Here is a 15,817-nt window from a genome sequence, read left to right as displayed (position 1 = left end):
ACCATCACACACCACCACCACTCCCCATAGGCACACCCAACAGGTAATATGTACCATTCATTTTGTACTCACAGGCGGTCAGATTAGATTTTGGGAGCGAAAGGTAATAATATTGACGTCGAAATAAGTGTGAAGTATGTAAACATTAATATGGAAGTATTAATAATTTGGTATTTGCCGCAAATAAAACTGTTTAAAAAAAAAGTATGATATTGATGCCGTTATTAAACCAGATTGTAAAAAAGGAAATAGGTGTTAAGAGATTATGAGGAAAGGTTTAGGTCTTAGATTCCTCCCGCACCGTGTTCACTGGAAATCTAGAGATCAATAACATTATTTGTATCTAAATGATATGAATGTTTGAGTAACAAAAGCCGTGAACCTCATTCTAGACTGTTTATGACGGGGGGAATATAGCTGCAAGCACCACTTGACAATGTGGTACCAGGGGAGGTGATCTCAGCCACAGTCAGATGCATCGCTATTCAAGTCCCTGCTGAGCACAACAATCATGCTACGATGCAGCGACAGCACCGCAAGCCACAGGTTGACCCACACAAATATGAACACACACACACAAGCATTTACACACAGATGCGTGGACACACACACGCACACACACACACACACACACACACACACACACACACACACACACACACACACACACACACACACACACACACACACACACACACACACACACACACACACACACACACACACACACACACACACACAGGCCACAGGTTCAGCAGCTGCCTAGTATCACTCTCCCTCTGTTCAATAATGCATGTTCTCTTTAGCTTGAGGCCCGCACCTCTCCTGGAGAGAGTGAACACCACTCCCTGCTCCACACATCCTAATGAGTCCAGCTAACACCGTGTCTCACAAAACACACCAGGGGCTCGGCAAGGCTTGCTCGCATGCACCAAACTCTGAATACGCCTTCGTGCAGAGAATGTCAACTCAAATCATTCAAACCCATTTCTATTGTCACCCACAATCCTCTCTGTGTTAGATAGCATGTGTCAACTCTCCGCAGCTTGCTGCAGCCACACGCCTGAGAGGAAGGACAAACTGGATCCAGAGTGTTATGACTTCTCCCAGCTAAAACCTGTGCTGCTGAGTTCTGTCCTAACAGGCAGTACAGCACTGAGCTGCTTGTTAAACCACATCCAATACATTGTTCCCTGAGGCAAAACCCTGAGCTGCCATACTGTACTATACTGCAGCTGGGTAGGCTGGGCACTTTTAATGGCAACTTTGTGTGGAAATGGGCTTATTTCTGTTAGCACTGAGCTGCTTGTTAAACCACATCCAATACATTGTTCCCTGAGGCAAAACCCTGAGCTGCCATACTGTACTATACTGCAGCTGGGTAGGCTGGGCACTTTTAATGGCAACTTTGTGTGGAAATGGGCTTTAGGTGGTACTGTAACTATCTGGATAGATCACACAGACAGGGATAGTATGGATGGATCACTGTCACTGTTGTATTCACAGGCAGGGAGGGAGCGCGTACGCTGCAGCTGGCAACAGCACTGGTACCTCTTCAAGAATGGGAGAATTTGGGGCTGGGCTTTTTCAGTGCAATACGAGCTATTACTACTACAGTGATTATTTATGTTACTACTATTACTACTAAAATAATACCACAATGAGTATTTATGTTAATACTATTACTACTACAGTGATACCACAATGATAATTTATGTTAATACTATTACTACTACAATAATACCACAATTAGTATTTTTGTTACTGCTATTACTACTAGTGATACCACAATGATAATTTATGTTAACACTATTACTACTACAATAATACCACAATTAGTATTTATGTTACTGCTATTACTACTACAATAATACCACAATGAGTATTTATGTTGCTACTATTACTACTAGTGACACTACAATGAGTATTTATGTTACTACTACAGTGATACCACAATGAGCATTTATGTTAATACTATTACTACTACAATAATACCACAATTCGTATTTTTGTTAATACTATTACTACTACAATAATACCACAATGAGTATTTATGTTACTACTACAGTGATACCACAATGATCATTTATGTTAATACTATTACTACTACAATAATACCACAATTATTATTTATATTAATACTATTACTACTACAGTAATACTACAATGAGTATTTATGCTACTGCTATTGCTACTACAATAATACCACAATGAGTATTTATGTTGCTACTATTACTACTACAGTGATAGCACAATTTATGTTACTGCTATTACTACCAGTGTTTCTACTATTTCTAAAATGATTATTTCTGTTAGCACTACTAATAATACAACCACTACCACACAGTAACTATGACTACCTTTACCTGACACTACTACCCAAGCTTCAGTCCACTACCACACAGTAACTATGACTACCTGTACCTGACACTACTACCCAAGCTTCAGTCCACTACCCCGCAGCACCACCGCCTACACCCGCTCAGTCCCCCCCGACTAGCCCTTTACCTGACACTACTACCCAAGCTTCAGTCCACTACCCCGCAGCACCACCGACCCCCCGCTCAGCCACTACCCCGTCGACTACCTTTACCTGACACTACTACCCAAGCTTCAGTCCACTACCACACAGTAACTATGACTACCTTTACCTGACACTACTACCCAAGCTTCAGTCCACTACCACACAGTAACTATGACTACCTTTACCTGACACTACTACCCAAGCTTCAGTCCACTACCACACAGTAACTATGACTACCTTTACCTGACACTAGTCAGCGCAGCACTACCAGAACAGCAGCTCCACATCCAGCTGTACATACAACCGTACGGATGGAGACCTGTGTACGCCCCTGTGTGATGCCTACGTTGTAGTTGTGTGTGTGACTCACAGCGTGTGTGTGGCTTATAGAGTGTGTGACTAAGATTGTGTGGGTGTTACGTTGTGAGAGTGTGAGTGGGTGTGTTCTACGGTGTAAGCGTGTGGGCGTGTGTATTACGGCGAGAGAGTGTGACTAAGGGTGTGTGTGTGTGTGTGTGTGTGTGTGTGTGTGTGTGTGTGTGTGTGTGTGTGTGTGTGTGTGTGTGAGAGACTTACAATGTGGGTGTGTGTGCAGCACCTGCTCCAGGTCACCCAGCATGGTGAGGATCACCTCCTTGTCCAGCTGAGCCGTGCCCTCGCGGGCGCCCCCCTCCGCCTCCTCCTCCGCCCAGTACCCCCTCTCCCTGCCACCCTGGACCCCGACCCTGGTGCCCGCCGCTGATGCCACCTCGTCGTCCGAACGCCCACTGCTGCCCTCTTCATCCGTACCCTCCTCCCTGGGCTTCCCCAGCTGCCCACGTAGCGTCTCCCGAGGTGGTTGCTGTTGCCCGCCCAGCGATGCCCGCCCGACCGCCGTGCACCTCCATGGCACAGGGATGAGGGAGTGCTCCGACTGGGAGAGAACTTTGGTCAGGGAGAGGGACAGGGAGCGCGCCCTGGTGCCCCTCGCACCCCTGCCATCCCTGGCTGGCTCCTTCCTGGGGCTGCCCCCACGCGCTGGGGATGATGACAAGGATGAAGAGGATTTGGAAGGCGTGGGCGGGTCATCTAGCTCGAAGGAGTACACCCGCTGCTCGCCCTCGCTCAGCAGGGTCAGGTTGGTCAAGGAGCGCTGCTTGCGGAGGTTCAGGTTGTCTGGGAGGGGCTGGGGGGGTCTGCGAGGGGGGCTTCCACCCTGGTACACGGAGAACTCGGCGCCTCTCTTCATCTTCACCTCCTTTCTCTCATTCACTCTCTCTCTGTTCGTCAGTGGGTCTGTGCTGGTCCACCTGTTTGGCTCTGTTCCCGTTCACATTCTGGAAGTGGTGGCTGGTGAGCTGGAGGAGGGGAGAGGAGAAGATGGTGGCGAGAGAGGTGAAGACTCCTCTATCTGTGGGGGGGGGGGCTTAGGTGGCCCCGTGTCCAGCGCTCACTGAGGGTCCAGGCTTCATCCAGATGGAGGGAATGAGGGATGGAGGGATGGAGAGCATGTTGCAGACGCCTGGATGAAAACCCCCCCCCTCACGCACAGCAGAGTCCAGAGGCATCCTCCAGACATTGCATTCCCATGGTCACCCAGCTAATAACTGGTGCCACAGACACACACCAACACAAAAAAACAGACACTGCTTTACCTCCCACCTCCTCCTCTTCTCTCTCTCTCCTCCACCTCAAAACAGCAAGAAGCGGTGAGGGGTGTGGATGAATGCGATTTTACATCTCTCTCTTTCTCACGCAATCTCTCTCCTCCGCTCTATTCTACTCTCTCTCTGCTTCTCTCTCTCTGCTTCTCCCTCTCTTCTTCTCCCTCTCTGCTTCTCCCTCTCTTTATCTTTCTCTATTAAGAGTAGAGGGGAGCATTTCATTCCTCTCTCCCTCTCTGCTCTCCTGTTAATTACCAGCTCAGCAGAGCCTTTGCTTCTCTCCCTCTTTCCTCTCCTCACACCAGAGAATGGAGCCAGCACTCAATCTCTCCGCTCTGTTCATTTTAGCATTCAGCCTGCAATTCTATCCTTCCTCTCCCTCTGCCGCTCTCTCTCTTACTCTCTGCCTCATCTGTTTCTCCCTCCTCTCGCTCTCTCTCTCTCTCTCCCTTTCTCTTGTCTCGCTGGTTTCCCTTTCCTCTGCTGCAGTAGTGGCAGCCTCTGCTGTGGCTACTGCCGACCATCAAAGCACGTGTCTTCAGTCTCCACGTCTGCCCACTTCAGTTCAGGAAATGCCTCACCACAAGTCGCAGGGTACTTGGGGAGCATGTGTGTGAGTGAAAGAGAGTCAAAGGATGAAAATGCATGTTCAACACTGCTGCCTCCCCCTCTTCTCCTCCTCCTCCTCTTCTCCTCCCCCTCTTCTCCTCCCCCTCTTCTCCTCCTCTTCTCCTCCTCCTCCTCTTCCTCTTCTCCTCCCCCTCTTCTCCTCCCCCTCTCCTCCTCCTCTTCCCCTCCCCCTCTCCTCCTCCCCCTCTCCCCCCTTCTCCTCCTCCTCCTCCTCCCCCTCTTCTCCTCCCCCTCTTCTCCTCCTCTTCTCCTCCTCCTCCTCTTCCTCTTCTCCTCCCCCTCTTCTCCTCCCCCTCTCCTCCTCCTCTTCCCCTCCCCCTCTCCTCCTCCCCCTCTCCCCCCTTCTCCTTCCCTTCTCCTCCTCTTCTCCCTCTTCTCCTCCCCCTCTCCTCCTCCTCTTCCCTTTCTCCTCCTCCCCTTAGCCCTCTTCTCCTCCCTCTTCTCCTCCCCCTCTTCTCTTCTTCTCCTCCCCTTCTCCCACTTCTCCTCCCCCTCTTCTCCTCCCCTTCTCCCCCCTCTCCCTCTGCTTTCCCTGATAAAAACCAGAGTGACTGGGAGTTGTTTGGACAGCACACCTGCGAGTTGCGGCTCCCTGATAGCCGTGCTGCGCTGATGCACAGGCTAATTAAACGTTATAGGGTTAATGAGGTAAAGAGTAAAGCCCCGGCTCTCCTCTAGCCTCGACAAGACTGCAGACTGTCTGTCAACAGCTTCAACACTTCCTCTAGTATTAATAACCCCAACAGTACAGACACACACACCATAGACAAACAACAGCCTCCATGTGACCACACATGCTATAAGCTCGTGATGCAGAGAAACTCATGGTAGCAGTTGCCCTGAGCAACCATATCCAAGGTGACATTAACTGCCATGGACAGAGATGGTATTTACAGTTGTAGGATCTTAATTTGACCTGTTTCTCCCCAGACATTTTTGTAGGGGTTGATACATTTTTAGTTAGGGCAAATCAAGTCTGACATTTTAAAATGTGTGCCAAGAGTGTGCAAAGCTGTCATCAAGGCAAAAGGTGGCTACTTTGAAGAATCTCAAATATATAATATATTTTGATTTGTTTAACACTTTTTTGGGTTACTACATGATTCCATATGGTTTATCTCATACTTTTGATGTCTTCACTATTATTCGAAATAAAGAAAAACCCTGGAATGAGTAGGTGTGTCCAAACGTTTGACTGGTACTGTATGCCTACCTCTACATTGATCTTCTGTGAAATGACTGTAAGTTGCTCTGTCCGTTAAACCACCAAAATGTAAATTCAAATGTAAACTCAGGGCTGCAGGAAATTTTGCCCGAAGATGATGAACCATAAGTAGCTTTTTGAAAGACTTCCTTCACTATAGAGGCTACCGCAGACTCACACTCCAACCAAGGAGCAGTTCAGGAGTCCAAACTGAGAAAAAAAAAACAAGGGTACAGATCTAGGATCTGCTTTCCCTCCCCGAATCCTAACCTTATGAATATTGAGGGAAAAAACAAAACTGACCCAAGATCAGTGTCTGGGGGCAACACAATCGTCCTGATACAGAAGTGAACCACCATGGCTCCTCAGATTATCATCTACATACGTTCATAAAAAGACCCCAAAAAACAGCAAAATCAGACTTTCTGAGTAGAACGCAACTGCAAACATTTTCATAAATGAACAAATCAAAGCAGAAAGTTCAATGGAGTCTCGCTGACCGCGGCGCTCATTGTGCCGTGACCACAGTGTGTATATTACAGGTTTGGTGATGTAAAAACACAACATTCCAGACATTTTACTTCGGGTGTGGCTTTGTAAAGGCATACATTTAGTGGACTAAAGTAGAGCTATGTAGGGACCGTTCCCTTTGTAGACGACGATTTGGGGAGTCATTTGTTTTGTGACAAAACAATCTTTTGTTATCCCATACCCAAATGACAAACCAGCTTATAGTAGAGCAAGGCCTAAGACACGCAGTATGTTAAGTTAACATGCAGACCCACTAGGCAGGAATACACAGCAATATCTATTTTCTATGTCACAATAGATGTACTATGATTTGGCAGATACCTGACCTGCAACACCAAAGCTACGTAATAACACGTCATCATTTCCAAGGGACATTATCCACATTACATTTCCATCGCATTGAAATTCTATCGGTCTCTGTGTAAATGCCAACCTGAGCTGCAGCCCAGCCCACCACCCAGACAATACAGATTCTAGCTATCGCTGTCTCCTGCAGCCTCTGGCCACTGTCTATCCGGATGAGCCGCCACATCCCCACAGCTAGAACAAGACGCCGGGCGCCGGGGCATAACCGAAGGCAACCGAGTAAACAAAGGGCCACAGATGCCTCCAGTGTCCGCCAGTCGTTCCTGACCTTTTCCCTTCGCTGTGTGAGGCGGGGATCAAGGGACTCCCCGTGCTACCTCAAACACAAACATGCACACACACACATTCACCGGAAAGTACACACACATACAATATACTGTAACACACACACACACACACACACGTGTCAGCGAGTGTTGCCTACCTGAGATTTCTTCCAGGCACTGCTTGGCAGTCTTGCTGTAGACCAGGTCTCCCTTGGTGGGGCTGAGGCAGTGGTCTGTGGGGGCCACCGTGGTACAGTCGTTCTCGGAGTACGTCCTGGGAGAAACAAACAAAGCCATGGTTATTCAGGAGACACATTGCATAGAGCGTTTGTTTTCATGTGGTAAAAAACCCAACGGGAGCTGGACTGAAATACTTCTATTTGTGCTTTTTCGTATTTTCAACAGACGAAGATGAATATCTCAGGAGGATCTCTTGGATGAAGTGAGGTTTTGTGGGTGAAGGGAAGTTTGTCTCTATCTGTGTGTACATGTGTGTGTGTGCATACATGAACCTGCCTATGTGGAGTCAAAATCCACATACTGGCTTGCATTCCCTGTCTCCCTATAGCCTATGGGCCCTGGTCAAAAGTAGTGCACTAAAAAGGGAATAGGGTGCCATTTGGTAGGCAGCCTGTGTTTGTTCCCTTGCCTTGGGCAGAGATGTGAGAAACCCAGCCAGACGTCCTGACGGCTGCTAGATAACTCTCCCTCACCGGCACACCCACAATAAAGCCTTTCCCCAGCCACCTGCACCGCCACAGATAAACTGGCATCCACAGAATGCTGCATCAGCCAATGAGTTGAGCACTGTGAAACCTCGGTTTCTAACATCCGCCCTACAAACTACTTCTACATACATAGAATTTCACAGAGAGAGACATTCAGAAATATGGCAGCAATTTGACAGCCTGCAAAAAATGTAGGAATGGATAAATGAATTGTTTACTGGGGGAGGGTATATATTCTGACAACTCAGTTAAGGAATGTATGTTATAAAGATGTACAACAAGGATCTCAAATCAGTCTAAAAATACCCTGAGAAATGTACTGAGAACAAAACAAAGCACAGCACAACCAATCATAACTGAGAATCTCAGGTTGAATCAGGTCAGAGAGAGGACGCACATACAGTGTTAACGTCACACAGCAGTGCCCTACAATCACCTCCCTGGCTGCTGTCAAAGGCGGAGGCAGGGGGACTGTAATCAACGAAACACAAACTGCAGCTAACTGCTGCTGCCTCTGCTCTTCTCAGCCTATGCCCCGGCTGCTCTGCTGTGGCACAGGAGAGGGAAGAAACCTAATTGGCCCTGAAATGATGGTAAATTGCGGCGCAGCGGGAGGCCCTAAGTGCGAGGCCGCTGACAGTTCCTCCTCTGTCAGGCAGGTCGGCGGGGGCACACCTCCCTCCGGAAGGGAGTGAGAGAAACAGAGGAAAGGGGGAGGGAGGGAGACATGGGATACTATAGCCAGGATTGGACAAGCGAAGGGGAGAGGTAGGCAGGAGTGTGAGTGATCAGGTAGAACTGAGCATGTCAACCTGTTGGCTGCTGAGCCACAGAAGACAACGTGCTTTTCATTTTGGTTGATTGCATCCTGGTTAAGTAGCTGAGCCGCTCATGATTAGGACCTGATGAATACAAAGTAGGAGAGAGATATGAAGAGAATCCCTTTTTAATGGCATGACATTACAGTGTATTTTGTGCGTTGCTTGTCTCCCATTTAATGCAGATGGAGAACAGGTTGGAGAACAACAGCTGTCACCTGCATCTGCCTATGAATGGTAATCAGGGATGCCTGTTAATGGGCAAGACGGCGAGGTGCATTGGACGGATTAAGATGAATTCCCAATGGTGAGTCAGCGAGCAGCAGAGTGCATTGTGTGCCAAGGTTGAACCCTTTTTGGAAATTATAGAGAAAGAGAAGAGAGGGAAAAGTTCCTCGGAATCCGATTATGGCTCGTTAATAGGATCTCCCCCCCACTCCCCCCCACTGTTGTTAGCACGCCCGCCATCATGCACAGGCTCTGTCTCTGACATCACAAAGTCACCATCCAGCGGCCCCCATCCAGTCGACAGATTGAAAGGTGGGAAATGAGCTTTGATGGGTGGCGTCCGTCTGGAATCAAGGCTTCCAACTCTCACTCTAATAATAGGGGTTATTTGGGGCGCCATGGGATGCAGAGATTCAATTGGTTGTACACACATCAAGATGGAGTGTGACTGGACGGGCCAGCCCTCATGTGTCTGTGTGTGACTGTAGGGTTATCAAACGAGCCTTGGCACCACATGCAGTCCCGTGGGCACAATGACAGAAGGCGGGATGCGGATAAAGGAGTGGAAGTATGGAGGGATGGATGAGGGCCTCTTTTCTCTGTCTCCCCATGAAACCTGTTCTAGATGGATCATGATGAGAGATCAGTCAAGACGCAGTCTGCGTCCCAAATAGCTCCCTATTTCCTATGTAGTGCACTACCTTAGAGCAGAGACCTGTGGGCCATGGTCAAAAACAGGCCTCTGGTCAAAAGTAATGCACAAGACAGGGATGCCATTGGGATCAGATGCATTTGATAAGACAAGTAAGGTTAAAAGAAAGGCTGGAAATTCATCTTGGAGTATAACTGTCACTTTAGCAGAGGACATTTTAAACAAACATGCCCAATAATTCCCCCTCAATTCCACTAACAACGAGTTTCTAAACTGTCCAAATAAATCCTTTTTTTGTATTGTTCACAACAAAGTTGAACTCCTTCGCAGAAATCAAGTGGCAAACAAGAGACATTTGCTGCATATAAAAACCCAAATGATGGACGGTTCAGACACAAGTTCAGCTGTACTATGTCAGGTGGAACAGAGGGCCTTGGGGTAATGCTGCAGGCAAAGACATCAGGACATGGAGGTAGTGAGGCTAGTTTGGACTGTCATTCTATAACAACCTGCTGAGGTTAGTTTGGGCTGTCATTCTATAACAACCTGCTGAGGTTAGTTTGGGCTGTCATTCTAACAACCTGCTGAGGTTAGTTTGGGCTGTCATTCTATAACAACCTGCTGAGGTTAGTTTGGGCTGTCATTCTAACAACCTGCTGAGGTTAGTTTGGGCTGTCATTCTATAACAACCTGCTGAGGTTAGTTTGGGCTGTCATTCTAACAACCTGCTGAGGTTAGTTTGGGCTGTCATTCTAACAACCTGCTGAGGTTAGTTTGGACTGTCATTCTATAACAACCTGCTGAGGTTAGTTTGGACTGTCATTCTAACAACCTGCTGAGGTTAGTTTGGACTGTCATTCTAACAACCTTCTGAGGTTAGTTTGGGCTGTCATTCTATAACAACCTGCTGAGGTTAGTTTGGGCTGTCATTCTAACAACCTGCTGAGGTTAGTTTGGACTGTCATTCTAACAACCTGCTGAGGTTAGTTTGGACTGTCATTCTAACAACCTGCTGAGGTTAGTTTGGGCTGTCATTCTATAACAACCTGCTGAGGTTAGTTTGGGCTGTCATTCTATAACAACCTGCTGAGGTTAGTTTGGGCTGTCATTCTAACAACCTGCTGAGGTTAGTTTGGACTGTCATTCTAACAACCTGCTGAGGTTAGTTTGGACTGTCATTCTAACAACCTGCTGAGGTTAGTTTGGGCTGTCATTCTATAACAACCTGCTGAGGTTAGTTTGGACTGTCATTCTATAACAACCTGCTGAGGTTAGTTTGGGCTGTCATTCTATAACAACCTGCTGAGGTTAGTTTGGACTGTCATTCTATAACAACCTGCTGAGGTTAGTTTGGGCTGTCATTCTAACAACCTGCTGAGGTTAGTTTGGGCTGTCATTCTAACAACCTGCTGAGGTTAGTTTGGACTGTCATTCTATAACAACCTGCTGAGGTTAGTTTGGACTGTCATTCTATAACAACCTGCTGAGGTTAGTTTGGGCTGTCATTCTAACAACCTGCTGAGGTTAGTTTGGGCTGTCATTCTATAACAACCTGCTGAGGTTAGTTTGGGCTGTCATTCTAACAACCTGCTGAGGTTAGTTTGGGCTGTCATTCTAACAACCTGCTGAGGTTAGTTTGGGACTGTCATTCTATAACAACCTGCTGAGGTTAGTTTGGACTGTCATTCTAACAACCTGCTGAGGTTAGTTTGGACTGTCATTCTAATAACCTGCTGAGGTTAGTTTGGACTGTCATTCTATAACAACCTGCTGAGGTTAGTTTGGGCTGTCATTCTATAACAACCTGCTGAGGTTAGTTTGGACTGTCATTCTATAACAACCTGCTGAGGTTAGTTTGGGCTGTCATTCTATAACAACCTGCTGAGGTTAGTTTGGACTGTCATTCTATAACAACCTGCTGAGGTTAGTTTGGGCTGTCATTCTAACAACCTGCTGAGGTTAGTTTGGACTGTCATTCTATAACAACCTGCTGAGGTTAGTTTGGGCTGTCATTCTAACAACCTGCTGAGGTTAGTTTGGACTGTCATTCTATAACAACCTGCTGAGGTTAGTTTGGACTGTCATTCTATAACAACCTGCTGAGGTTAGTTTGGGCTGTCATTCTATAACAACCTGCTGAGGTTAGTTTGGACTGTCATTCTATAACAACCTGCTGAGGTTAGTTTGGGCTGTCATTCTATAACAACCTGCTGAGGTTAGTTTGGACTGTCATTCTAACAACCTGCTGAGGTTAGTTTGGGCTGTCATTCTATAACAACCTGCTGAGGTTAGTTTGGACTGTCATTCTAACAACCTGCTGAGGTTAGTTTGGGCTGTCATTCTAACAACCTGCTGAGGTTAGTTTGGGCTGTCATTCTAACAACCTGCTGAGGTTAGTTTGGACTGTCATTCTAACAACCTGCTGAGGTTAGTTTGGGCTGTCATTCCAACAACCTGCTGAGGTTAGTTTGGACTGTCATTCTAACAACCTGCTGAGGTTAGTTTGGGCTGTCATTCTAACAACCTGCTGAGGTTAGTTTGGGCTGTCATTCTATAACAACCTGCTGAGGTTAGTTTGGGCTGTCATTCTAATAACCTGCTGAGGTTAGTTTGGGCTGTCATTCTATAACAACCTGCTGAGGTTAGTTTGGGCTGTCATTCTAACAACCTGCTGAGGTGAAGGCAGTGCACCAGAGCTGAGGGGAAGGCTGAGGGGAAGGCAGTGCACCAGAGCTGAGGGGAAGGCTGAGGGGAAGGCTGTGCACCAGAGATGAGGGGAAGGCAGTGCACCAGAGCTGAGGGGAAGGCTGAGGGGAAGGCAGTGCACCAGAGCTGAGGGAAGGCAGTGCACCAGAGCTGAGGGGAAGGCTGAGGGGAAGGCTGTGCACCAGAGATGAGGGGAAGGCAGTGCACCAGAGCTGAGGGGAAGGCTGAGGGGAAGGCAGTGCACCAGAGCTGAGGGGAAGGCTGTGCACCAGAGCTGAGGGGAAGGCTGTGCACCAGAGCTGAGGGGAAGGCTGCGCACCAGAGCTGAGGGGAAGGCTGCGCACCAGAGCTGAGGGGAATGCTGCGCACCAGAGCTGAGGGGAAGGCAGTGCACCAGAGCTGAGGGGAAGGCAGTGCACCAGAGCTGAGGGGAAGGCAGTGCACCAGAGCTGAGGGGAAGGCTGCGCACCAGAGCTGAGGGGAAGGCTGCGCACCAGAGCTGAGGGGAAGGCTGCGCACCAGAGCTGAGGGGAAGGCTGCGCACCAGAGCTGAGGGGAAGGCTGCGCACCAGAGCTGAGGGGAAGGCTGTGCACCAGAGCTGAGGGGAAGGCAGTGTACCAGAGCTGAAGGGAAGACAGTGTACCAGAGCTGAGGGGAAGGCAGTGTACCAGAGCTGAGGGGAAGGCAGTGTACCAGAGCTGAAGGGAAGGCAGTGCACCAGAGCTCATTTGGGTAATTGTGATTTGATTGTGTATTTTTCTTTGTATTTTATGTGAACATCCTACAAAGCCCTCTATAGAAGTCCAAGTCTATTAACAGCCTTAAAGACAAAGGCTGTCAGATGAGGATTCTTGGCTTGATGGGATTACTCCCCCAGGATACTAGTGGTATGGTGTAACTAGCTAATAGAAAAACTCTTCATAGCTTATGAACACACCAATCATTAGAGAGACCTTCGCCTGACCACCGCACCCTACCCCAGCCCCATCGTCACACAAAACAATCACATGCACGTAGACACACAGAGACAGACACAGAGACAGAGACACACACATGCAGACACACACACAGACACACACACAGACACACACACAGACACACACACAGACACACACACACAGGCAGCCACAGACACAGACACACACACAGACACAGACACACATGCACACCTGCACATACACAGACAGTCTCACCTATACATGAAGGGGGCGACGGTGGCTGTGTTGGGGTGGTTGTGCTGCTGCTGCTGGGGGAGCTGCACCGCTCCGTTCCCCCCCATGGCCCCTGGGGGCTGGGACAGGGCAGAGGTGCTGGTGGAAGACACCATGTTGCTCCGCCGGCCCTCCAGGCCCCCCAGGGAGCGCTGCTGCATGTAGTAGCCCCCCTGGCCCCCTTTAACCACCTTGGCCTTGTCCCCTTCCCTGCCCCCTCCACTACCACCCTGGGTGGCCTGGGCCTGGGTCTGGGCTTGACCGCCGGCCGGCTTCCCCGTCGCCGAGGGGGCCTTGAGCCCAGGCTTGGGGATTCCACTGGAGGCAGGGGGGATGGCGCTGTCCTTCTTGCCCGCTGCAGGCTTGCCTCCCTTGGGGATGAGGCTGGCGATCTTAGAGGTCTTCTTGGATGGATCCACCATGGGTTCCCGTTGTTCCTCTTTGGGAGGGGTGCTGGCCTTACCTCCTTTGCTCCTGCTCTTATCCTCCTTGTCTTTGGGCTGGGGCAGGGACTTATTGCTGCCGCCGCTGGAGGGCGATGGGCCCTTCACACAGCCCTTGTTGGCTGCTGCCAGGGAGGGGGGCGAGGCAGTCTTGGCCAGCTGCTTGGTGCTGTTGCTGCTACACATTGACGACGTTGGCTCCGTTATGCTTAGCCCTTCCTCGCCGTACTCTGACATGTCATCCTCCTCCTGCAAGGCCATCTCGGCCACCGACGGCGAAGTCCGCGAGGCTGAGCGAGGGTTGATCATCCGGAACTTGTCCAGCATGGATCTCTGGGAGGCGCCACCGCCAGCGACAGAGCCCGACTTGGGTGCCTCGGTCATGGGGGGCCGTAGGCGGTCGGAGGCGGGGGGTGGGGTGGGTGAGTGAGAGGGCGAGGTGGAGACTGACAGCATGGAGGAGGTGGCACTGTGCTTCATGTTCATGGACTTGCTCCGCCAGGACTTGCTGGCGGTGGGGGAGGGGATGGCAGAGGCCAGCTGCTGCCCGCTGAGGCTGGTGGGCACGGGGGCACCTCCGTTCATGCTGCCAGGCAGAGGGATGCTCTTCGCCGATTCTGCAAGGGAGACAGATAAACAGACACACCACAGTTACATCAACAGTCTCAGGAACACAACTGGATCAATACATACACATGTGGTCTCATATACTGAGAGAACAATTTGGATTGAAAATGAAATGGCAGGTACTTTCTATGTAGAGCCAAATATTCACCATCATTGAGTCATCTGCAGCAGGGGTGTCAAACTCATTCCATGGAGGGCCTACTGGCTGCAGTTTTACCTTTTGTCCTTTCATTGAATCCCTAGACCACCAGGTGAGGGGAGTTCCTTACTAATTAGTGACCTTAATTCATCAATCAAATAGAAAGGAGGAGGGAAAAGCCGCAGACACTCGGCCCTCCGTGAAATGAGTCTGACACCTGTGATCTACAGCCTCTGGCACTTTGACAGAAGAACCATCATTGCAGTAAAAACGCTCTCAAAAGTAGCACGCTATGATATAAAAGCACACAGGTTCTTCCCCAATGACAGGTATGACTAGAGTAGTCCATCACATGGGAGCTTTCCATTGGCTTCACGCTGGTGTCTCAAAGATGTTGTTGAACCCAGCCCAGGATCCACTACACTGGCACATGTACACTTCTATTACATGATCACAAGCAGAGAGAAAGAGAGGTAGAGAAGGAGAGAGAGAGGTAGAGAAGGAGAGAGGGGGAGAGAAGGAGAGAGAGAGGTAGCGTGAAGGAGAGAGAGGGGGAGAGAAAGTGAGAAGGAGAGAGAGGGGGAGAAGGAGAGAGGAGAGAGAAGGAGAGAGAAGGAGAGAGAAGGAGAGAGAAGGAGAGAAGGAGAGAGAGGGGGAGAGAAGGAGAGAAGGAGAGAGAGGGAGAGAAGGAGAGAGAGAGAGAGAGAGAGAGAGAGAGAGAGAGAGAGAGGTAGAGAGAGGGGGAGAGAAGGAGAGAGAGGGAGAAAAAGGGAGAGAGAAGGAGAGAGAGGGAGAGAGAAGGAGAGAGAGGGGGAGCGAAGGAGAGAGAGGGAGAGAGAGGGGGAGAGAGGGAGAGAGAGGGAGAGAGGGAGAGAGAGGGAGAGAGAGGGAGAGAGAGGGAGAGAGAAGGAGAGAGGGAGAGGAGAGAGGGGAGAGAAGGAGAGAGAGGGAGAGAGAAGGAGAGAGAAGGAGAGAGAAGGAGAGAGAGGGGGAGAGAAGGAGAGAGAGGGGGAGCGAAGGAGAGAGAGGGAGAGAAAGAGGGGAGAGGGAGGGGGAGAGAGAGAGACAGAGACAGAGAGAGAGAGAGGGGGAGAGATAAA

General features: G+C 49.4%; 1 protein-coding gene across 21 annotated transcripts in view; it reads right to left on the bottom strand.

The window, feature by feature from the left end:
- LOC106576581 (neuron navigator 3) overlaps positions 1 to 15,817 on the bottom strand; it is a 226,349-nt gene that overhangs the window by 84,800 nt on the left and 125,732 nt on the right. For 17 of the 21 annotated variants that reach the window (XM_082964081.1, XM_082964077.1, XM_082964078.1 and 14 more), the window contains 2 exons: positions 13,491 to 14,568; positions 7,323 to 7,438 (listed from right to left, as the gene is read on the bottom strand). In XM_082964081.1, coding sequence (XP_082820207.1) covers positions 7,323 to 7,438; positions 13,491 to 14,568 — 1,194 coding nt within the window. Of the gene's footprint in view, positions 1 to 3,100; positions 4,816 to 7,322; positions 7,439 to 13,490; positions 14,569 to 15,817 lie in introns of those variants that run through there. The other 4 variants (XM_082964093.1, XM_082964092.1, XM_082964097.1 and 1 more) reach the window with 4 other exon arrangements.

The sequence above is a fragment of the Salmo salar genome, chromosome 17, assembly GCF_965601325.2.
Source record: "Salmo salar chromosome 17, fSalSal1, whole genome shotgun sequence".
Taxonomy (NCBI): domain Eukaryota; kingdom Metazoa; phylum Chordata; class Actinopteri; order Salmoniformes; family Salmonidae; genus Salmo; species Salmo salar.
Note: the sequence above shows the minus strand (reverse complement) of the source record. Positions and strands in the feature narration are given on the sequence as shown.